General features: G+C 28.0%; 5 protein-coding genes across 5 annotated transcripts; 3 read left to right on the top strand and 2 right to left on the bottom strand.

Moving 5' to 3' along the window:
- Positions 1 to 603: 603 nt before the first annotated feature.
- On the bottom strand, positions 604 to 1,199 carry Phum_PHUM145890 (uncharacterized protein; the record flags this gene model as incomplete). The annotated part of the gene is made up of 2 exons (XM_002424627.1): positions 604 to 1,080; positions 1,155 to 1,199. 2 exons carry the CDS (start codon positions 1,197 to 1,199, stop codon positions 604 to 606), a joined length of 522 nt encoding a protein of 173 aa, XP_002424672.1.
- A 3,392-nt stretch (positions 1,200 to 4,591) lies between these two features.
- Positions 4,592 to 5,254, top strand: Phum_PHUM145880 (uncharacterized protein; the record flags this gene model as incomplete). Its single annotated transcript, XM_002424626.1, has 2 exons — positions 4,592 to 4,633; positions 4,727 to 5,254. The coding sequence occupies 2 exons, from the start codon at positions 4,592 to 4,594 to the stop codon at positions 5,252 to 5,254; spliced, it is 570 nt and encodes a 189-aa protein (XP_002424671.1).
- Positions 5,255 to 8,715: 3,461 nt separating this feature from the next.
- On the top strand, positions 8,716 to 9,794 carry Phum_PHUM145870 (uncharacterized protein). Its single transcript, XM_002424625.1, has 2 exons — positions 8,716 to 8,787; positions 8,914 to 9,794. The coding sequence occupies exons 1-2, from the start codon at positions 8,743 to 8,745 to the stop codon at positions 9,619 to 9,621; spliced, it is 753 nt and encodes a 250-aa protein (XP_002424670.1). The 5' UTR covers positions 8,716 to 8,742; the 3' UTR covers positions 9,622 to 9,794.
- Positions 9,795 to 14,068: 4,274 nt separating this feature from the next.
- Phum_PHUM145860 (uncharacterized protein) lies at positions 14,069 to 14,607 on the top strand (the record flags this gene model as incomplete). Its single annotated transcript, XM_002424624.1, has 2 exons — positions 14,069 to 14,113; positions 14,266 to 14,607. The coding sequence occupies 2 exons, from the start codon at positions 14,069 to 14,071 to the stop codon at positions 14,605 to 14,607; spliced, it is 387 nt and encodes a 128-aa protein (XP_002424669.1).
- Positions 14,608 to 21,577: 6,970 nt separating this feature from the next.
- Positions 21,578 to 22,566, bottom strand: Phum_PHUM145850 (uncharacterized protein; the record flags this gene model as incomplete). Its single annotated transcript, XM_002424623.1, has 2 exons — positions 21,578 to 21,657; positions 21,879 to 22,566. The coding sequence occupies 2 exons, from the start codon at positions 22,564 to 22,566 to the stop codon at positions 21,578 to 21,580; spliced, it is 768 nt and encodes a 255-aa protein (XP_002424668.1).
- Between the last annotated feature and the right edge of the window lie 2,231 nt (positions 22,567 to 24,797).

The raw sequence follows: 24,797 nt of genomic DNA, 5'->3' as shown, positions 1-24,797 counted from the left end.
TCATCGTCATAATATAAAATTTTCTTTTTTTTTTTTTTCCTCGGGGAGTTTTTCTAAATCTTTCTAGAAAAAATTATTAAAAAAAAAAAAAAAAATTCCACGTTGATTTAATTTTATTCGATTCATTTATTTTTGATAAATTTTTATGGTTAATAAAATTTCCACCACCCCCCCCCGCCCCCCTGCTCCCGCCTTGGTTTTTTTCGGTTTAATTATCTTCCCGTGATTTTAAAAAAAAAAAAAAAAAATTCGGACATGTTACAAAAAAAAAAAAAATTTTTAACTTATTACGTAGCAATTTAAAAATGGAAGAAAAAAGAGAGAGAGAGAGAGGGAAAAAGAGTGAGAGAGAGAAAAAATGGCTCGAGGCTCGACGTATTTTTTTTTTTTTTTTAATATATGCTCAAGTTCGCAATGCGTTAAATTAAATTATACAACCGACAGAAACAAATGCATAAAAAAAAAATTGTTTAAACAATGTGATAAAACAAAAAAAAAAAAAATTTATTTAACAATTATCTATTTACACGTTTTTTTCTTTTTTATTTATTTATGGCATGCACCAATTTGATTTGTTAAATATCCAGTATTTGTGTTGATGTTTTAGCCATGGTAAGTTTTTGGATAATCGATAATATTGTTTAAACTTTGACCTTGAATCGTCACGGGTTGTAAATAATTCGATTTCGATTGCAAACCGACGGATTTACCAAAAATATCTAACAAACTTTGAAAAAAAGGAATGATTTTTATAGGTAAAATGGCGTCTCGTATGGGTGAGATCAATGATTTTGGTAGGATTGGAATGACGAGGGGTTTAGGAATTATAGGGGGTCGTAATATGGGTTTGTGTATGTGAGGGATGATCAAAGGTTTATGATGTGTCGGTGTCAAAACGGTTTTGTGTGTTACTGGAGTGTACAAAGGAGTTTTTTGAACTACGGGTAAACTAAGGACGGGATTATGAATTTGAGGTTGTAACAAAACGTTCGGACATTGTCCGAACGAGTTTGTCAAACACGTGTTGATAGCGTTTAAACCTGACGATGGTTGTTGATAAACAATCGATGATGGCATGGCCTGTAATTAAATTTACGTTTAAAAAAAAAAAAAGGAAAACGAAAACGTAAACGTAAACGTAAAAAAAAACTTACAATTACGACCGGCGATAAAAAAATTAATACGTAACATAAAAACATATTGCAACGCAACGCTTTTTTATCTTCTGCCACGACGACTAAATTTAAAACGACTTTAAATTTTTTTTATTTCTTTCATTCTTATTTATATATATAAGATTCTAAAAAAAATTAATTGTAAAACGAACCTTAAAAAAACAAAAAAAAAAAATTTTTTTGAAAATAAATAACTAAATGAAATTAAATAAAAAACGAAACTAAATTTCTATTTTAGTCGAAATGAAAACAAACAACAAACGACAAACAACAAAACAAAAAAATTTAGTTTTTTTCTATTTTTTATTTTAATGCCGATTTGGCATTATTTGTCTATAAGGTTTATTAAAAATTTTTCAAACATTGCGTAAATTACAAGGACCGTATCAAGGAAATATTAATATTAATAATAATACATTCTTATGTTTTAAAATATTATTTTTAAAAATGATAATAATGATGATGATGTCGTTCGTGACGTTTTTTTTTACGTTTTCGTGTTTTATGCTCTCACTAAAAAAAAAAAAAAAATGGAGTCATTTTTCAAATAAACGACGACAGTAAGAAAACCTTTTCGCGTGACCACAGAATAAGACAGTTTTATTGACTTTTTGAGAAATCATCAAACGCTAATTTATCCGCTCTTTACGGCCGGGTAAACAAACAACAACTTTTTCATACAAACATAAATTTCCATCTTTTTTCTTTTTTTATATTTGGCGCCAAAAAAAAATACCGATTCAAAAAAAATAATAAAAGAACAAATTATTTTCGCGTATTTTTTTTTTTTTTAAATAAACGTCGTGAAGTTTATTTTACCGAATGTTTTCGTGTTTGTTTGTTTGTTTGTACAGTAATTTATTCCAGTGAAGAACATTTGTAGAGTTTGGATTTTATATTTTTATTTAACCGAAAATAAATTTTTGTGTTTTTGTTTTAAAGGGATTCGAATTCGATTCGACGTTTAAAAAAAATTTTCAATCGAACAAAAAAATAAAAATAAAATAAAATAAAAGGAATGGTAAGAGAAAAGAAATAAACGAGAGAGAAAGAGAGAGAGTTGAAAGATGAAAAAAATGAGCAAGTGAGAGAGAGAGAGAGTGGAAATTTTGACCTTAAAAGGTAAGTCATTCATTTTTCAAAACGAAGGTGAATCATTAATGATGATGTTACATTGAAAAATACTTATTTCATTTGATTACAATTTTTCAGTTAACTCACGTATCTATCAGGTTTTTTTTTTCTTCTGCTTCTTCTCCTTTTTTTTTTTTTATTTTTTTAAAAACATTTTTCGTTTTACGATATCACATGGGTTTATGATTCCCAAAGGAAACGCCAAAGGAAACCAGTTCAAAACAGATTCATGCACTTTCATTTTAAACCTTTTTTTTTCTCTTTCTTTCTTTCCATTTTCATTTTCTAATACTTTTCCTTTTTCTTTACTTTCTTTTTTATCATTATCATTATCATTATCATCATTATTATTATCATTATTTTCTTTTCCATTTTGGACTTACATTAAATTATATAAGGAAAGGAAAGGAAAAGGCAAAAAAACCTTTTGTCAATTTTTTTTTTTCTCTCCTTTTTTCTTTTTACTTTCTCGTGCTTTTTTTCTTTTCCTTTTTTTTGTTTTTTTTTTCCCGGATTTTCTTTTGATTAATGACTTTTTTATTTATTTTTTTTCCTTTTCCTCTCGTTATTATTATTATTATTATTATTATTATTATTATTATTATTATTATTATTATTATTATCATCATTATCATTATTATTATTTTTTGATCTGATCTCAATCTTTGATCGCGTTCGAAAAATAATTTGACGTGAGATTAATTAATCGTTACAATCGCAAAATTAACATAAGTTACAGTTAGAAAAGAGAGTAAAAAAGAGAGAGAGAGTAGACAGAGGGGAAGAGGGTAGAAAGAGGGAGTGAAAGAGAGAGAGAGAGAGGGAGGGAGAGATTTTTTACGTGTTAATTAAATATACTTTATCAAAAAAAAAAAAAAAAATTTTTTTTCTTTCTTTACGAACTTGATCGGATTTGAAAAATTCTTTGAAACCGGATATGATTTCATTTGCGGTGGAAACCTTACAATGTCATTTAAATTCATTATAAAAAAAATCCCCCCTCCCCTCACGTCTGAATCCGTCTTTTCCTTTTTTTTTTTTTTTTTAAATAATAAACCACGAAATAAATAAAAATCTTTAATAAAACAAAACGATAAACAACAACTACAACAAATAGAATTGTATTTAATTTAAATAAATTTCAATTTCAAAAAAATTTTCCATAGATAAATATAATAGTCTCTCTCTCTCTCTCTCTCTCTCTTTCTCTCTTTCTTTCTCTGTCTCTCTCATTTCTCACTTCAATTATTCAAATTATCCAAAATCCAATTGAAACTGAAACAGAACAAAATAAATTAGTATGCCGTTCGAAAACCGAAATTGGTTGCCACGTTTTAGTCGATTCACTTTAGCGAATCCTGAAAAATAAATTTCAACCTTTTCCTTCCCTCCCCCTCCCCCTTTCCGTCTCTCTCTCTTCTTCTCATTCATTCTTCCCCTCTCTCTTTTTTGTGTGTGCATTTCACTCATTCCTTTCTTTATTAAAAAAAAAAAAACCTTTTGTGAATGAATGCCATTAAAATTATTTTATACAAATTTTTTTTTTTCTTCCCACTATTATTATTATTATTATCATCGGTTTTGTCTTTCCCGCATATAAAAATCCACGATGGAAAAAATCTATTAAAGAAAATAATAAAAAAAAAAAAAAATACTCCAATGGGAATATTTATATTGACTGGAAAGAATGAAAAAAAAATTCTCCAGGGTTTTGTCGATCGACTTCACCACCACATTTTAAATATCTTTGATAAGAAAAAAAAAAAAAAAGAAAATTTCAACCAATCAGAAAGCGGCATTTTTTTTTCTTCCATCAAATTAATTTTTCCCACTCGTTTGTGTGTTTACAATTTGACGATGACGTAATCACGACGTTACATTTAAATTTTTACTCTTTTTTACGAACTACGTATTAGTTGTAAGTTTGTTCACCTGTAATTTATTTACCTTTATAAAAAATTCGATAATAATAATAATTGTAGATATTATTATTATTATTAAAAGTCACGGATAATTTAAAATCGTTACGACGCCATTATTGTTTTTTTTTTTTTTTTGCAAAAGGTTCGCGGCCCTTATTATTTTTTTTATTTTACCTTTTACCCTCTCCATTTTTTTTTTTTTTTGAAAAGAATAGAGAGTGAAAACATTTTATTATTATTATTATTCTACTCTGATATTTTTTTTAGTTTATATAAAAGGAAATGAATTTTTTTCAATGACGACAAACATTTTCATTTCTGTTCCACCGCCTGTTTTGAACGATCGTGACGATCATTATTATGAATAAATGCATCGTTATAATTTCTTGTTTTGTTTTTGGGGTACGTTTTGCTTTTTTTCTAAACATTCATATTATTATTATTATAATTTTTAAAAAAATTATTATTATTATTATTATTATTAATAAATTAAAGGTTCGCGGAGGAAAATTTTTATCCGATTATCATGAATTGTTACCAAACGATTACGTAGTTTCCGATTATAACTATTTGTTAACCGTACCGGAAATTCAAACTATGGAAAATTCATTTAACGATCCGACGTATATTCCGACGTATTTACCCGAAGATGAACGAAATTCGAAACCGGATTTTTCTTACGGAAAGGAAATGGAAGTGCCAACAACCACTTTTCTACTACCACCGCTACCACCACCACCATCGCTACTCCCTCCCACTAATCTACCACCCGTTACGAACGACGTTCCTCATCAAATCGTTCCACCGTTCGATCTACGTGAATGGGATGATGTTTTTTTTTTAGAAAATGATAAACCGGAAATGGCATCGTTCGATCCATTTAAATCTATAGTCGAACTTCCGTCGGATGAAAAAATTAAAAAATTAAGAATATACACATTCGAAACGTGTAAAAAAGAAAATTTTCAGAATAAATTACCCGATTGGAAAAAGTATGTTGAACTTATAAAACCTAGAAAATAATTTTTTCTTTTTATTAATTTTATTATGATTACGTAACTTATTAATTATTTATTTATTGTAAAAAATAAAATAATAAAATTATTTATTAATTATTTATTTATTTGTCTTTTAGACGCGTGAATTGAAAAAAAAAATAATATGGAGGAAAAATCAAAACAAAATGTTTAAAGTTTACGTTTAATTAATTTATTTACGTGGTTGTCGTCAACGTCTTCGTCGTTTTTGTTGTTGTTGTTGCGACATTCGCCATATTGTCGCAACATGTCGTGTGTGTGTTTGAATACAGTATCGATAGTTAAAAAAAACAATCAGAGAGGAAAAAACAACAGAAAAAAATTTTTTTTATTAAATGAACTGTAAAGTTGAAAACTTAATCGTATTCACATAATTGCTATGTTGTTTTAAAGTAGAAAATTATTGATAAGAACGACACGGTTGATAACAACCACACCGTATACACACACATTTGATTATCGATTACTTCGTAATGAATAAATAATAATAATAATAATTATTATTATGGGTCAACAGCCAGGTGAGAATTAAATTTAATCAAAAACTTTTTTTTTTTTTTTTAACATTTATCGTCATTAACTAAAAAAAAAGATAATAATAATAATAATTTTTTTTGTCGAATTGATTTTATATTAATTGGTTGTTCGATGACATAGAATAAAAAAAAAAAAAAAAAAAAATTTGTCCGACATTTTGAATTAATGCGAAAAAAAAATAAAAAATTTTTTTTTAATGAATAAATTTTAATAAATTTTTTTTTCCGACGAATTCGAATCGAATTTCGAAATTGTAAAGGGAGGGAGAGGGGCAAAAAAATTGTCGGAAACGATACGAGCCTCGCACTACTCCCTTCACCTCCCACTTCCACTACCTTCTTTCTCCGTTCGGGGGAGTGGGAGGGTAGTGAAAATATTTCGAATTCTTTATAATAACATTCGGTTACAAATTTGACAATGGGTTTGTTGTATTTGTTTGTTTGTTTGTTTGTTTTTGTCCGGATCTTTCTCTCTCTCTTTCTCTCTAAGTTATAATTTATGTTTTAAATGATATATAAATCACATTTAAGTATAACATAAAATAATTTTATCCACAATAATAATAATAATAATAATAATAATAATAATAAATATAATATTTAGTCGGGTATGGATATATACGAGGAATTTGTTAAGTTTTTGTTTATGCAAAATTATTATTATTAGTATTATTATTAAAGGACGCGTAAAGAGCCTAATAAACGGTTAAGGTCAATTCTATTATGTGTCAAATGTTAAACAATGGTAATTTTATAACGAATGTTGTTCAAAATTTTTCAACGTAATCGTATCATCCCGCGTAAAATTTAAAATAAATTTTTATTAAAAAAAAAAACAAATATTTCGGCACTGAAAATTTAAAAAAAAAAAAAAAATTAATACGATTTTAAATGAACTCTGTAAAAACAAATAAAATAAAGCCTTAATTTTTGTTTTTTTTTTAAATAAGGCTACGAAAAAATTTCCTTTAAAACAAGCCTCGGTTAATTTTTTAAAAATTTATTTAAAAAAATAAGTAAAAATTGGTGTCGTCGTCGTCGTCGTCGTCGTCTTTGATCGAACGATACCGTTTAAGAGGTATTAAAATCACGTTTCCGCCATTTATATATAACTATGAATTTATGTACATAAATAAATTTGCAAACTTGAAAAAAAAAAAAAAAACCAACCACTAATAAAACAAACAAAAAATGTTTGTAAACAATTTAAATTTTTTTCTTTTCTTTTCATTTATTTTCGTTATTATTATTATTATCATCGTTATTATTTCTGCTATTACTGCTATTATTATTATTGATGCTAATGATAAGTATTTTAAAAAAAAAAAAAAAAAAACTTATAAAATTTTTAATTAAAGAAAAAAAAAGAAAAAGAAAGTACGGGAAAAATGCTTTTCCTTTTTTTTTCTTCCTATTTTCTTGTATTGATTACGTCACAAACAGTTACACCAACCGTGCCAAAAAAAAAAAAAAAAACGACTAAAACTTTGATAGTAAATAAAATTTACTTTGGTATAAATTTAAGATTTCTTGAAAAGATTTTCGGAAAAGCTTTCGAACAACTCTTACGACAAAAATAATAATAATGATGATGAGGACGAAGACGACGGTGACGATGAAACGACAGGAGAAAAAAAAAAAAAAAAGAAAACTTTTCGCGTATTTAAATTCAAAAAATTAAATTACGTTTAATATTTTCCTGTTGTTGATGTTTTGTATATAAAAAAAAAAAATTTCCCCCCCCCCTTAACAATTCCGGAAACGCTTTCGAGGAAAAACTTTTGCGGCCTGATTTAATATGAGAGGTAGTAAATGGCAAAAAAAAGGAAAATTATAAAAACGAAATAGAATTAAAAAAAAAAAAAGAATGAAAATGAAAGAAAAAGAAATAGAGAAAAAGTGAGAGAGAGAGAGAGAGAAAAATTCCGTGGAAAAAAAAAATTTTTTTCCGAATTAAAAAACTTTAATTTAGACTTTAAAGCTATAATAGCTATAAACTATTTGCTAATAGCTTATACCCTCCCCCCTACTTTAAAATTTTAATACAACAGCGAAATTATTATTATTATTATTATTATTATTATTATTATTATTATTATTATTATTATTAGATAAGCAGTTAATATCTTACTCACGCTATATTGTAATTTTTTTAAAATTAATTTACTATAATTTGCTATAATTTTTTTTTTATTATTTTCATTGAATTAAATAAACTATATATACTTAATAATTTTGTTTTTTTTTTTTTTAATAAAAACATTAATAAATTTTATTAAATTAAATTTAAAATTTTTAATTGGATTACGCTATAAACCCTATAACGAGTTTAACTATATTACTCGTACATTTTCCGCTATAAACTTATTATAGAGATAATTTTTATTTTAAAAAATTTTAATTTGATTATAGACTCGGTATTAAATAATAAAGAATCAAAAAAAATTTTTTTCTTTTTCAAATATATGAGATGAAAGCGCTATAAAATGTGAAAAAATAAAATTCAATAAAAATTAAATTAAGTATTAATATGTGTAGAATACAATAGTAAAACTTTAAAAAAAAATTTTCTTGCTTCATGTTGGCCTGACTGACTGTGCAAAAAAAAGAAAGAAAAAGAATTTCGTAAGGACGTATCAAATTAAAACAAAAAAAAGAAACAAATTTTTGTTGATATTAAAATGGCGTCGAGTTTAAAGAACTTCAATTGTTATTATCACAAACTCCGATAGGCTCCCGGGTTTTTTTTACATGCGCGACTCTTAAAACCGTTGGTTTAACCCTGATTCTTCCTGTGTCAGCCTAAATTTAAATCTTTCGAGAATCACGTTTACGTATATGGCCATTAAAAATTTTAGCATATAAAAACCCAGCGCGACGAGTTACAAATCATAGTTTACTGTCTCACAGAAAAACATCAATAACAAAACAACTAAAAATGTACTCTGCTAGCTTCTTGGTTTTGGCTTTGGCCGTTTTCGGAGTAAGTATTCAAAAAAAAATTACACTCGATGAGGGAAAATACGAAGAACAAACAACAAAAAGAAAAATGAATTTTGGTACGATAATTATTTTTAAAAAAATTATTATTATTATTATTTTTATTTAGGCCTCCGCTAACTGCGTTCTCTCCAACGTTGGCATGAACGGTATGTCCGGATTGAACGTCGTTTCTGGACTTAACGGATTGACCGGAATGAACGTCGTTTCTGGACTTAACGGATTGACCGGAATGAACGTCGTTTCTGGACTTAACGGACTCAACGGACTCAACGGACTCAACGGACTTAACGGACTCAACGGATTGGGAGCCTTGAACACCGGAATGACCACCGCTGTTGCCTCTGCCCCAGTTGTCGAAGCCCCAACCGTCCGTCTTCCATCCGTCGTCACCCCAGCTTCCGTTCAAGAAGCCTGCAACTGCGTCAACACCGTTGTCAGACCAACCGTCCGCAAGGAAGTCTACTCTTTCCCATCTGTCCAACGTTTCGTCCAAACCACCTCCACCCCAATTGTTGAAACCGTCCCATACGTCACCGGAAGTGCCACCGATGTTCCAACTGCCTCCGTCCCAGTCGTTGCTCAATCCACCGGAGTTAGCGGTGTCAACGTTGTCTCTGGCGTCAACTCTGGATTTGGTGGTCTCGTCTCTGGAATGAACTCTGGACTTACCGGTGTCGTCTCTGGACTTAACAACTTCAACGTCGTCTCTGGACTTAACAACGTCAACGTCGTCTCTGGTGTCAACTCTGGATTTGGTGGTCTCGTTTCTGGTGTCTCCTCCGGATGCGGATGCGGAAACAACTTGGTCCTCTAAATTAAAAAACTTCATTTCTCTCCAACTTAATATGAAGCATAACTTATAACATTTAGAGTGATTCCAGTTGTGTTTTTTTTCTTTTCTTAACACACGCATCCGTTTCACTTATTCCATCATAAAAGCTGGAGTAATGTTTGTTTTGTTTAATAAAATAAATCTCATCCATTCATAAAAAAATGAATTTTTATTTACTCAACCTATTTAACCCAAACAAAAATTAATAATAATAACAACAACCGAATAAAAATTTGGAAATCATAAAAAAATTTAAAATGGCTTCCAATTATTATTATTTTTCGCCGTTATTACGCAACAAGTTTTATTTACATTTTTATGATTGCAAATTACAATTAATTCCAAATTAATGATGATAATAATAATAATTATTATTAACATATTTACTTGGCTCCTAACTATAGGATCAGAAATGAAAAATATTATACAGCGGCGTATTAAGGTTTTTAATTTTACTCTATCAGGTAAACATAAAATTTTTTTCGGTAAAATTCATTTTTACGGATAGCGATTCAACAAAAAAAAAAACTATAGAATTTTATAGAGTTAATAAAAAATTTTATGGATCGACTATAGCAAATTAATAAATATTATTTTTTTTTTGCTATAAATAATTGACTATTAGCATGATTCTTAAAAAAAAAAAAAAAAAAATTTTTATTGCGTGATAATAAATTTGACCTTTTCACTCCTTTTCGTTCATTCATAAAAAAAAACTTCAATTAAATATCAAAACTTTAATTTTTACCGTTAAAATAATAAAAAAAAAACGTTTAGCCTGTTGGTCACGTAGAAAAAAAAATTTTTTTTTTTTTTTTTTAATAGTATTTATCGTGCGACCTTGCCGCAATAAATTTCTCACACGTATCGACCTATAATAATAATAATAATAATAATAATAATAATAATACATTTAACGGAAAACAATTTTTAAATTGACAGATACAATAAATAATCAATCATTAAATTTTTTTTTTCTTCTTACACGCATTTTTTGTTCGACTCCTCGACACAACCGCGCAAAAGTTTATAATAATAATAATAAATTTATTATTATTATTTTTTTTTTTTTTTACCGTGTCTTTAGACAAATCGTTTTGAATTTATTTCTATGTAAATAATTTAATAATTTCCGTTTTGTTAATTAATTATCGTTTCTTCTTATTTCAATCGCGGTTATACGATTTTTAGTGTTTGATATTTTACCGCGGTAATTTTTTTTACCGTGACGTCACACTTCATCGTTTTTAGATTTAATAAGGGGAGAGAAAAAATTTTCGAGACGTTTTTTGTTTTTTTAAATGAGGAAAAAAATTTTTTTTTATTTATTATTATTATCATTATTAATTAATGCTACATAGAATAAAAGAATAGAAATAAAAGGGGAAAAAAAAAGATTTAAAATAAATAAATTAAAATTCAGGGTTGATCAGTGCAGAATAATAATATTAAAAATTAGACAACAGTGTTTCCACATCCGTAAGAAGTTGTTGAGAGAACTCCTCCGGTCAAAAGACCTCCGGTTCCTACAAGACCGTTTCCGACAATTCCGGCTCCAGCAAGGCCTGCTCCAGCGAGACCGGTTCCAACGAGGCCTGCTCCAGCGAGACCGGTTCCAACAAGGCCGGCTCCAGCAAGTCCTGCACCAGCAAGGCCTGCTCCAGCAAGCCCTGTTCCAACAAGTCCGGTTCCAACAAGGCCTGTTCCAACAAGTCCAGTTCCGACACCTCCTACAGCGCCGGGGTAAGCTCCGACTCCCAAAACACCTCCGTTGAGACCGGTTCCCAAAACTCCAGGGTAAACTCCGGCAGCTCCGGATAAAAAACCAGCTCCGGCTCCGTAACCGGTCAAACCTGGGAGAGTCGAAGTGTGTACGACGGTTTTACTGCATGGGCTAGCAACGGCGTCAGTTCTGTGGAAGGGAGTTACGACGGTTTCGGAAACGGTTGGAGCACAACCGACACCGGTGATTCCGAGTCCGACAGGTCCGACAACAGCAGCGGAGGCAACCTATTAATATCATGATTAATCCATTTCCTTTTTTTAAAAAGTAAAATCCCCCGATTTAAATTAATAAAATATTAATAATAATAATAATACTTACTCCCAAAACAGCAAGAGAGAAAACGATGATGGAATTCATTTTTAGTTTTTAGTTTTAAGGTTTTTTTAGTTTGTTGTTTTATTCTTAGTTAGTCAGAAACTGAACTGATGACAATTCTGAAAACCTTTGAGCTTTTATACTGTAAAAAATCTCGTACCACGATGAAAATTGATCGAGTAAAAGTCAATCCATAAACCGAATTACTTCTTTTTTTTCCCCATTCGTGTCAAGACAAAAGGTTCTATTACAAAAATAAAATGAAAAACAACAAAAACAAAAAAAGAAGAAGAAGAGGGATCTGATTAATCATCGGGTCAATATCAGGTCGTTTAAATGGAAGAAGGTTGAAATAACAAAAAAACCCCCGCGTGACTCTGACAATTAAAAAAAAAAAAAACCCTCCGCACTGATAAGAAACGTTGGGTCCCATGATTTTCCAACAGATAAAAACTATTTTTTGTTGCCGCAAGTAAAACGTGATAAATGTTAAAACATTTTTTAGACCTGAAGATGTTCAGACAATTTTTCATTGTGAGCAAAAAAAAAAAAAAGAAAAAATTACATCACATTTTGATTGTTATTGGTTAACGGGGGTCCTTAATGTCGGACATTTTAACAAAATGGCTGACCCGTAAAATGGTGTCAGCGAAAAGTTCAATTTTCCACGGGTAATTTTTTTTCGTTTTTTAACTAAATTGACCAAATCATACAAGTCTAATTCACTTTATTATTATTATTATTATCCTCATTATTGTTATTATTATTATTATTATTAATATTATTATTATTATTATTATTATTATTATTATTATTATTATTATTATTATTAACAATGCAATTTTTAGTTAATACCTTACGTTAAATTTTATATCGGAAACCATTAAACCTTAATCGATATGCATTTAAATAAATAAAAACACGTCATTTCCTATCGCGACCCGTACCTGTCTCCTTCCCCGCGGTTTTATTACTTTCTTCTCCTCCTTTTCCTTCTCCACCCCTTACGATAAATTTTTAAATTAATTAATTACAGGGCTAAGTTTTACAATAATAAAAAATAAATAAAACTTTTCAGGTAAAAAAAAAAAAAAGAAAAGTTGAAAATTAAAAAATAAAAAGAAATGAAGGAAGGAAAAGTGAAAAAAAAACAGTTGAAGCAGAAAATGAAAAAGAAATCATTTAAATTTAATTAGTCCGCCTTTTTTAAGTTTTGGGTTCGTCGTAGTGTATTCGTATAAAAAAACTTATTGATTTCATTTTTTTATTAATAATTGATTGATCACCCCAATTTAGATTTTAAATTAATTACTACTCGATGGAAAACGATCGCCATCTTATTAATAATATTTTATTACCTTCTCTCTCTCTCTCCCCCTCCCTCCTTCTCTCTCTCTCTAAAAAAAAATTAAATTAATTAATTATTAAACAAATCGAAATTTTTTTATTTTAAACAAAGCATTACGTAATAGTTTATGATATAGCGCTATAAATTTAACTATAAGTTGTTTTTCGTCACGTGACATGTTTTTACAATAAAAAAAATGAAATCAAGAAGAAGAAAAAAATTTTTTTCTTGTACAAGTATAATTCCAATTCCACGTCAAAAATATTATTATTCTCCCCCTTTCTTTTTTTTTATTTTTTATTTGAATTAAAATAAATTGGGTAATTATTATTATTATCATCATTATTATTATTAATTATTTAATTATTATTACTATCGTAATTATTATTTATTATTATTTTATTTTTTTTTTGTTAATAAATTTTATTAATAATTTGTTAATAATTTTTAATTAAAAAGAAAAATGTAAGTTATTTATGAAGGGAGGAAGGGGAGGGGAGGGGGAGAAGAAAAAAGAGGAAGTAAGAAGAGGAAGAAGGAAGAAATGAATAAGTTTTAGTAAATGAAATTAAGTAATTTTTTTTTTTTTTTTTTTCGTAAGGAAATGAAGAGAGAGAGAGAGAAAGAGAGGAAGTCGATTGTCGTAAAAAGTTTTTTTTTTTTTGTTTGTTTGTTTGTTTGTTTGCTTATTTGTTTTCTTTCTTTTTTCTGTGTGCCTTGTCTCATTCATAATAAATCAAAAGGAAAAAGAAGAAAAAGAAGAAAAATCGAAAACTTTCCGTGCATAACCCTGAGAATTTTTGATAAGTTCCTTTTACTATCGATCATGTTCGGATTTTTCCACAGAGAAAATTTTTTCACTATATAAGGTTCGGTTGAAAAGGTTTAAGGCATCAGTTTTTCAACAGCATTTCAGCTAAAGAAATACCTTAAAACCAATTCTTTTTACTTAAAAAAGAAAAATACATCTTTCTGAAAAAATGAATTCCGCTTGTGTTGTCGTTTTGTCTCTTGCTCTTTTCGCCGTAAGTAATTAATTATTATTATTATTATTATTATTATTATTATTATTATTATTATTATTATTATTATTATTATTATTATTATTATTATTATTATTATTATTATTATTAATATTTTTTATTAAAATCCAAAAAAAAAAAATTTTTTCCGTTAGGCCATAACCGAAGCCTACGTCGGACCTGCCTACCCAGGAATCGGTTTCGGTGGAGTTTACGGAGGAGCAACCTACGGTACTGGTTGTCCAACTTCCGTTTGCGACACTTGCAATTGCGTTAAAACCGTCGTCAGACCGGTCGTCGAACAAATCCCCTACAGCACCAGCAGAAGAGTTCAAAGCCCACGTTTTGCTACCACTGGTGTTTATGCAGCTCCAGGTTTGTACCCGGCTGGTGCTGCTGCTTTGGAAACCCGCGCTGCTGCTGCAGCCGCCGCTTTGGAAACTCGTACCGGATTTTTGAACGGATATGCCGGCTACGGTGGAAACCTCGTTGTTTAAACGACAGCAATAATAATAATAATTTACCCGGCATTTCAAAATAATTTTAAAAAAAAAAAAAATTTTTTTTTTGCTTTTTATTTTTAGATATAATTTTTTTCTGTTGTTTGTTTTTTTTTTTTTGAAATTTGATCGCAATATATACTCTATGAAAATTTAAATGACTTTTCTTTTTCTGTAGTTTTTATTGTTACCTTTAAAAAAAGTTTTATCCGATTAAATAAATAAATAAATTTTATAAAATTTATAAATATAAAACGACAAACGAATTTCGACACATTTTTTTTTACTAATTAGTAAAGTTATAATCATTAATTTTTCAAATCGGAAGCCATTAAAAAAAAAAAAAAATTATTTTATATAGAAAAAGGTAAATTGGATGGTCAAAAGAATCTTTTGATCGATACCATAGAAAAAGTATCGTATCTTTATATTGAATACGACGACTAAGCAAACACACTCGAAAACCAAAAAGAAGCAGACGACAACGACGACGACGATGACATTAAACTAAATTGAAAAGCTTTGACAACAGCGGAAGAAAAAATGGAGTTTTCTTTTTCCTTTCCTTTTCTTTCCTTTTCTTTTTTTTTCTATATATATAAAAATCACAACATTCTGTGACGTGACATGAGAAAAATCAATTTCATCAGTACCGAATCAAAGATTTACTTTTTTTTTTTTAAAAAAAATTATTAAGATTGATAAAAAAAAAAAATTTTTTTTTTTTCATTTGGACTCTTTGAAAAAAAATACATTTGCTTTTTCGTTCGTAAGCTTTTAATTTATTTTTCTGCGAAAAGTTTTTTTTTTCTTTTTCCACGTCCCTTCCCCCTCCTTCCCGTTATCGAATCAACATGAAAAAAAATAAAAAATTTTATTTAAATTTTTGTAAAATATTTCAAGAATGTTTTTTATTAAAAAATAAAATAAAATAACGAACCAGAATAAAAAAAAAAATAGAATTTCAGGCTCGCGTAAAATAATTAAGGAACTTGAAAGAGGAGGTGAAACAGGAGGAGGAGGAGGAGGAAAAAAGACGCGAATGCCTTCCATTTTTCATTCATCGCTATTATTTTTATTATCATCGCATTATTTAAATACGGTAATTTTTAAAAACTAACCAAATTAAAATTTTATTACAGAGAAAGGAAAAAAAACCGTCGCACATTCATAAACGTGTGTGTGATGCATGCCTTTTGCGCACTTTTTTGTCTTTTTTTGTATTTTTTTCATTCTTTTAATTGTCATCGTTAAAAAAAAAAAAAAAACGCACACGCATAATTAACGAACGTTCTTTAACGATGCCGAATAATAGAAAGAAATTTTGCGAATCAAACCTATTTAAAGTTACGAAAAAAAAAAGACAAACAAATTTTTTTGTCCGTTAAAAAGTAGAATAACATTTTATCACGTATGATGGAATCATTAATTAATTAATTGTATTAGGAGCCGTGGTGGGGGGGCGGTCATAGTAGTAGCGGTGATAAAAATAATAGCGTTAAAGCAATTAAAATAACGAAAACGTTTTAAAAAAAAAATTAAAATCATCCACCATCTTTCTTTTAAATGTTTACTTAATTAAAACGTGCAATTTTTTTTTTTTTTCGCTAGGTTTCACACGCTCTAGCAAATCTATTATTATTATTATTATTATTATTATTATTATTATTATTATTATTATTATTATTATTAAAGTTAATTGAAAAATTGCAAATAGAAAAAAAATTTGCCGAAAAAAATGAAAAAAAAAAAACTTTTTTTCTTCTTTTGTCGCGTTTTAATTGCAATCGTCAGTGAGTTTTCGGATTCACATTCAAGTAATTGTGTGTAAGAAAACGCATTTGAAGCAAAAAAAAAGGCCTTTGACCTTTCAAGGTTAAAATTATGTACTACCTTGATAACCATATTATGTTCACCATGTTATTTTGACAAGACATAAAAAAAAAACCTTCATTTATATTAATTATATTATTATAATTATATAAAACAACGTGATTGGATTGTTTTAACTAAATTTCTTTTTTTTTTTTTTCATTACTATTATTATTATTATTATTATCATTCGACAGGTCGACACGTTTTTTTTTGTGTGTGTTTACGTACCTGAATTTTTATTTTTTTTCGGAAAATTTTAATTCAGCATTTTTTTTATTCAGATTTTATTAAAATGTTGTCAGCCTTTTTTATGTTTTTGTTTTGTTTTTTTTTTTTTTTTCACCCGAAAATAAACCATGTTTCCGTTTGTTTCGGATGAAAAAAAAGAATTCAAACAAACAACATAAAACAATCAAAATTTACTTTGACGTAACAACTTACCTGAAACAAACAAAAAAGAAAAAAATTAATGAAAATGCAAAAACTATAGAACGTTATTATAAAGAGTAAATATTTATGTATACGATGTGAAATTATAGCACATTATAGCGAGGGTTTTAACGGTTTTTTTACAATAATAATAATAATAATAATAATAATTTAAACATAAAAAAATATTAAAATAGAAACAATAATATTAATAAAAGTTTTTTTAAGGGGGTTTTTCGCGGGAAATTTGTTGTTGTAATTTGCGGTTTTCGAATTTTGGTTTTTCTCATTTCCTTTCTTTTTCCACACACACACACGCACACATACACATACCTACTCTCCCTCCCTCTCTTTTTCTTTTCAAAAAAAACTAAAATTTTATTGGGTTATTAAAAAAATAAAATTTAAAACCTATAACGAGGGGAGGAGGAAAATCCGATCGAAAAAAAAAGGCAGAAACAAAATAAAAAAAAAAAAATTCCTGTCGCGCTGACGTTTTAAAATTCGCTTAAAAAAAAAATTCAGCCTCTCATTTAAATCTTTCACCATCCACCGGAAAAGTCATTGGAATTCACAACAGCATCAGTACACACACGCACACGCACACACGCACACGCACACACGCACACGGTTATGTAGGAGAGAGAGAAAGGGAGAGAGAGAGAGAGAGAGAGAGAGAGTGAGTAAAACAAAAGTTATACGTGGCAGCATATGGTTCCATATTTGAAAACTCTTATTATTATTATTGATTCAACCTTTTTTTTTTTTTTTTTTTTTGTTTTCCTCCTCCTACGTTTAAAACGTTGAAAAGGGGGGATTAATAAAACGGGGATCATACTCGCACGAATCTCTCATAATAATCTAAAATTTTCTTAAATATTATTACCGGAGTAAAATTACCATAGAATTTAATTAATTTTCATCGATACTAAACGATCTTTTGTATACATTATTATCATTATTATTATTAATTATTACTAAAAATTACTTTTCATCACGCGTTTGTAATCGGTTGTAGTTAAATAAAAAAATTTTTGTAATTTGCACGATCGATTCGATCCACAAAAAAAAAAAAAAAAATCAATGTTTTTTCATCATCCCGCCGTCGTTATTATTGTTATTTTCCGATAATTCTTTTATCTATTTAATTATATTATTATCATTATTATTATTATTATTATTATCTACATTATCAATAAAAGTAATAAATCATTTCGTGACATAAAAGAGAGATTGATTGTAGTAGAAAGTAAAAAAAAAAAAAAAAAAAAAAAAAAAGAAAATGATGAGAAAAATAAGTTGGAAAAGGGTTAAAATGATTCGAAAACAAACAAATAATAATAATAATAATAATAATAATAATAATGATTTTTTATTACAATTTACTACAAAAGTGTAAATTAAAAAGAATATTATCGCTGTGGGTAAATAACTACAACGATATGTTGTAGTTAAAAAAAAAAAAAAAAAAAAAACAAATTTATTAAAAGTAAGACGACATTTTTTTTTGTTATTATTGCCTCAGGTGGATAAAAAAAAAAAAAATTTTTTTTGTTTTAATTTCGTTTTTGTTTACGTCATTCCCTTTTCCTCTCCCCTACCCACACACATTCAAAATGGCGGTCGTTAATGAACAAAAACGAAACGAAAAACGAAAAAAAAAAGTGCATTAATTAAATTCTTTATATAAATTTTTAATTTATAGACAAATTTTTATAGTCTATAAATTTACTTTTGCACATACTTTTATTTTTTTTTTTATGAGGAAGAAAAAAAAAAATTTCTTTATTAAAAAATAATAATAATGATAATAATGATAATAATAATAATGGTAATTTTTCCTTTGGGTTATATTGATAGTCAATAAAAACCGGTTTTCGTGGATTTAGAAAATCGTTAACGTCTGCAAAAAAAAAAAAAAAAACAAAACAAAAAAGAAATTTCCTTTTTGGTTTTGCGGATTATCGACTTTAAATTAGGGATTCCCCTCATTTTTTTTTCCTTTTCCCTTTTTTCCTTTTTTCCTTTTTCTTTTTATTTACTTTAATTTAAAAAAAAAAAGAGGATTTTATTTTTACCTTTTTTTTTTACTTTACTTCACTTTAATATTTTGTTTCGTGTAAAATTTAAAACAAAAAATATATATAAAAGTATAATAATAATAATAATAATAATAATAATAAAAGTTCAAAGGTAAAATTCAAAGGAAGAGAGAGAGAGAGAGAGAGAGAAATACACATATATATATATAAGTATTGCAAAGTTCATTCACGAAAAAGACGAGTGAATTTTTCCAACCGAAATGAAAATTCACGCCTGCGGTTTTTAACTTATTTTTCTTTTCCTGTTAAACGCGAAAAGCCTTCTTGAAAGCCATTTCGTTTGAGGGAACGAAAGAGAGAGAGAGAGAGAGAAAATGTAATAAAATGTTGTACGTACGTTCAAAAAAAAAAAAAGCAAGAGAGAGAGAAAGTGAAAAGAAAATAAAACGAGAAGAAAATTGTGGGAGACGGATGAGAGAAAAAAGGGAGAATGGAAAGAAGGTAAGGCATGCGAACCGTAAAGGAAAGAGAGAGAGTGAGAAAGATAGAAAAAAGAACCGGATGATGGCTCCAAATACAGTAAATAAAAAAAAAAGGAGCGAATTTATATCAAGATACATCAACATTCATTTTAATTTCATTGCTTTCACTTGAACGCGATGCACACAAAATCAAGTTGAAAGCTTTTCATTTAAAAATCCATAAAGGTCACCTTACTTTTTTTTTTTTTTAACGTAACGTAATACTTCACGAATGTAAAATCATCATCATCATCATCACCTTACTTAAAAAATAAATAAAAATAAATCATAATACCTACGAAAGGAAAACAAAAAAAAAAAAAACAAAAAAAAAGGTTTAATTACATAAATTTTTTCTTTTTCGTCGTAATTAAAATGGCGCCGCCGCCGGCACCGGTAAAAATGACGAATATAAAAAAGACCGTAAAAAAAAAAAATTTTTTTAAAAAGGTTTAATTTACAACAGAAAAGTAGTTGTTAAAAAAAAAAAAAAAAAACTTTTTTTTCTTTCTAGTTGAACACCCATCTTTTAAATAAAAATAAAAAAGTTGAACACAAGCAGAAGACAAAAAAAAAAAAAAATTTATTTTCTCTATTTAATTTCCTTTTTAAATATGGCAGACAGGACAGATGCCACCGGATTTTTTTTTTTTACATCAATTTGAAATTTAAAAAAAACGTTTTATTTAAATCAATTTTCTTTAATTCTCATCCCGTGACGAGATTAAGTTTGAAAAAAAAGGCGGGAAAAAGGAGGTGGGCGTGCGTGTAATAAAAAAAAAATTTAAATTCCCCGATTATACCATTATTATTATTATTACCATCGTTTTCCATATGTTTAAACGTATTCATCATCGAAAACAATTATTTTAAGTGCCCTGTCCCCCCTCTCCACATTACTTATCATTCATTTCCGGTTTCGTCACGTTGGTATTGAATTTTCTTTTTCCTCCCTTACCCCTACGTAATTTATGCATCGAAAACATCAATATTGCCAACGCAACGCAGAAAAAAAAAAATTTTATTTTTTAACGTAAGGGTGTGAATTTGGGGAGGTATTTGTGCACTTAATCGCAGCAAATTTTTAAAAATTTCCCTACTAAATTTACCAAAAAAAAAAAACCGAATAATGATAATAATAATAAATTTCGTCTCCGTTACCGCCGCCGTCACCGCAAAAAAAAAAAAAAAAAGTAATTAAATTTTTTTTTTTTTTTAATTTTAATGACTGAATTTCGGACAAAAATTTTAGCAATTAAATCCATTCCGTTTGTCTCTTCCCCCCCCCCTACTTCTCAAAAAAAAAAAATTTACCAAAACTTTAATAATAATAAAAAGTTTTTTTCCCCCCCCCCCAAAAAGATTTGAATAAGATGATTAATTTTTATATCTGACAAAAAAAAGGAAAAAAGGAAAAAAAAATTAATTTATTTTTTCGTTCGAAATAAAATTAAATCCAAAAAAAAAAGAAAATTTTCGTAAAGTATGCCTGCCTATGATGATGATGATGATGATGATGTTGTTGAACTTGATTTGATTTTTTGTACTTTTTTTTTTTTAAAAAAAAAAAAAAGGGACTAACAAGATTACTAAAGCCAATAAAATTTCATTAAAAAACTTTCTTTTTTTCGATTCAAAATAAAATTTCTTTTTTTTGATTGAATAAAAAAAAAGGTTAATTCCCCAAGTCAGAAGAAAAACTGAGAATTTTCATATAAAAAATTTTTTTTTGCGGTTTATTTATTATAATAATAATGATGATGTTGGTGATAAAGGCATAAAGGAGCCTTTTCTAAAATTTAAAGAGATTCTTTTTCGAAAAAAAAAAAAAAAGTATCATAGAGTAATAAATTGATTGATAAAAATTTTTAAATCACCTTTAGCGCGATTATAATTAATGCTGAATCAATTGAACTCCGGTGTTAACCTTAACGTAAATATTATTAAAACGAATCCATTGTTTTAAAAACTTTTTTTTTTTTTTTCATTATATTCCTCATTAATAATAATAATAATAATGATGATAATGTTTATGTTTATTTTTTAACTATGTTGTTGTGATTTTATCGTGACACTTTTGACGGCATTACTTGCTCCATATCAAATCACGTTTAATGTTTTTAATTTTTTTGGTATAAAAACGATCGAAATATCGTATTTGGCATCAGTTTTCCAATTGTCTTAGGAAAGCAATAACAACAAACCCAAAAAAAATGTACGCTAACTCTCTTTTGGTTTTGGCTTTGGCCGTTTTCGGGGTAAGCAAAACAAAAGAAAAGGATTTTAATTAAATTCTTTTCCTTTTTTTTTTCATTTTTTTTCTGGGGGGGATTTCTAAAGGATATTGATTAATAATTTATTTATTTATTTATTAGGCTTCTGCTGCTCCATGCATGAACACCTGCGGAGTTGTCGGATTTAACAACGTCAACACCGTTGGAGGACTTAACACCCTTAACACCGTCAACGTTCCAGTTGTCGGAGGAGTTAACACCGTCTCTGGAAACGTTGGAGGACTTAACGCCCTCGCCGCCCTTAACGCCGTCAACGCCGTCAACGGAGCCGCCGGAGTTTCTAACGGAGCCGCCGTCACCGTCCAAGCCGTCCAAGCCCCAAACACCTACGTCCAAACCCCAGTCGTTGAATCTTCCTCCGTCGTCCCATCCATCCTCCCATCCACCTCCGTCTCCAAGTCCTGCCACTGCGTCAAGACTTTGATCAGACCACAAGTCCGCAACGAATACTTCACCGTCCCATCTGTTGACCGTCTTACCCGTGTTGTCACCACCCCAGTCGTCGATGTTGCCTCTAACTCTGGAAACTTCGTCGGAAACTCCAAGACCCTCGAAACCGTTCTCCCATCTGGAATGAACAACGTTGTCCTCGGACAAGTTTCTAACGGACTCGTCGCCGGAAACGTCCTCGGACAAGTTTCCAACGGACTCGTCGCCGGAAACGTTTTCGGAGGAGTTTCCAACGGTCTCGTCGCTGGTAACGTTTTCGGACAAGTCTGCAACGGACTTGTTGGAAACGTTGTCACCGGAGTTGAAAACTGCGGATACTAAACATCCTAAACCTTCGTCCTTCATCACATCAAAACAACCCCTACCCTCAAAAAAAAACCTTTTTTCCAAAAAAATTGCAAAATTTTTCCTGTCACACACATAAAATCACAGTGTTAGCGTTACAAAAAATGCTATTTTTAAAATTTATTTTTATTTTAAAATAAATATTTAAATTTTTTAATTTAAAAATTTGTTTCAAAACATTTTTTTACACCCACATACCTCAAACCAATCAAAAAAAAAAATACAACAACGACAACAACAACAAAAGGATAAATTTCAAACAACAAACAAACAAACAATTTTTTTTGATCACCTGATCAAATTTTTTCAAATTTTTCTTTTTTTTTTATTGGAAATCGATTAAAATCCACCAATAAAATTTTCTTCTCTTTCATTTCTTTTTTTTTTTTTTCTCTAAAAATAAAACTTTAAAATTTTTTTTAAATATTTATAAACGTTTTTTAAGAATAATAATAATAGTAGTAATAATAATCCATGAATAAAGTTTTGAAAACGTCACGTTTTGTTGTTTCTTTTTAAAAAAAAAAAAAAACCTTCTTCTTCTTCGTGTGTTTGTGTGTGACACGTTTAATAATAACATTAACGAAATAAGTAAAAAAAATTTTAAACGTTTTCAAGGTCAAATCAAGTCAAATCAAAACAAATCAATAAATAAATAAATAAAAATTTTATTCATATTTTTTTATGTTATTTATAATTGTCTTCTGCTAATTTTTTTAAAATAAATTTTCACGACACGTTAAAAAAAGTTTTTTAGAAGACAAAAAAATTTTTTAAACGAAATTATGATTTATTTATTTTATTTAAATTTTTCATAACTATTTCCTTTTTTTTAATTATTAAAATAGAAATAACTATTTTAATTTTTTTACTATTTATTAAATTTCCGATAATAATAATAATAATAATAAATAAATAAATCATTTCTTATTTTAATTTTTTTTTTTTTTTTGGTTTATGTTTTTGTTTGTTTTTAAACGTTAAAAAAATTTAAATTTTCATGGTAACATTGAGAATCGCGGAAATAGTTGAAACATAACACGAATTAATAAACCTTAATGACGATTTCGTTTGTTGATGTGAACAAACAACAAACACGACGAAAAAAAAAGTGACGATTTTTCTTTTATTTTAACCTCCTACAAAATGGCTTCTTTTTTTCGGGTTGAAAATGGTTTTCGATGACTTCAAATTTTTTACGTTTGTTTCTTTCATAAAAGAAATGACGACATTTTCTTTTGTTTTATCATAACTTAACAAACACACAACACACAAACACCACTCGAAAGGTTAACGTTTTAAACGAGTAAATATTTTTGTGTTAATGTTTTTTAATAATTCAAACACTCGTTCAACTCTCACAAAAACACACGCACACGCACGCACAAGCACTCACGCACGAACACTTCATAAATAAAATTTAAAAAAAAAAAAAAAGCGCGAAAGAATGATAATAATAATTCGGTGTGGAAACTATTCGAAAAAGAATTATTAATAATAAGAAAAAAGTTTATGTTTAAAAAAAAATTTAAATTTTATTTTTTTTTTTAATTAAAATAAATTAAAATAAATTATTATTTGTCTTCTGCTTTTTGAAATATTCAAAAAATAAAAATTTTCTATTTTTAATCTGTCGCTGGAAGAAAAACGTTGGAAAAAGTTTAAATACCGCAACGAGTAATAAATCTTTTGGCGACGGAAAAATTATATATAAGAAAATTATAAAGTTTTAATTATTTAAAAAAATAATGAATTTTTTGTTTTTACGTTAATTTAATAACGAAAACTAATAAAATTAATAATTTCGTAGTTAAACAAACAAACAAACAACAACAACAATCGCTTTGAATATAAAAAATAATCGCCGTAGTTAATATAAACCAAAAAAAAAAATTAATTTTTTTTTAAACCCACACGAAAGTTTTTTGTTTTTTATGAAAAGGCCGACGGGGGGAAGGGAGGAAGGGGTAAGGAACAAACAAACAAACGAACAAACGAAAATTTTTCTGGTACGTAAATTTACGTTATAAATAAATAAATAAAATCTTTTTTAAATTTTTTTTTTCTGTAAAATTAATTTTTATAAAAAAAAAAAAACTCTATGCGTTGTTTTTTTTTTGAGAAACGACTCCGATTTCGGCTCCTATTTCAGCTCCGACTCCAGCCCGGTTTTAAAAAAAAAATTTGAGGCAAAAATTTAAAGGGAAAGAGTTTTAAAAACAGGATCCAAA

The sequence above is a fragment of the Pediculus humanus genome, genomic scaffold, assembly GCF_000006295.1.
Source record: "Pediculus humanus corporis 1103172107488 genomic scaffold, whole genome shotgun sequence".
In the NCBI taxonomy this organism is placed as follows: domain Eukaryota; kingdom Metazoa; phylum Arthropoda; class Insecta; order Psocodea; family Pediculidae; genus Pediculus; species Pediculus humanus.
Note: the sequence above shows the minus strand (reverse complement) of the source record. Positions and strands in the feature narration are given on the sequence as shown.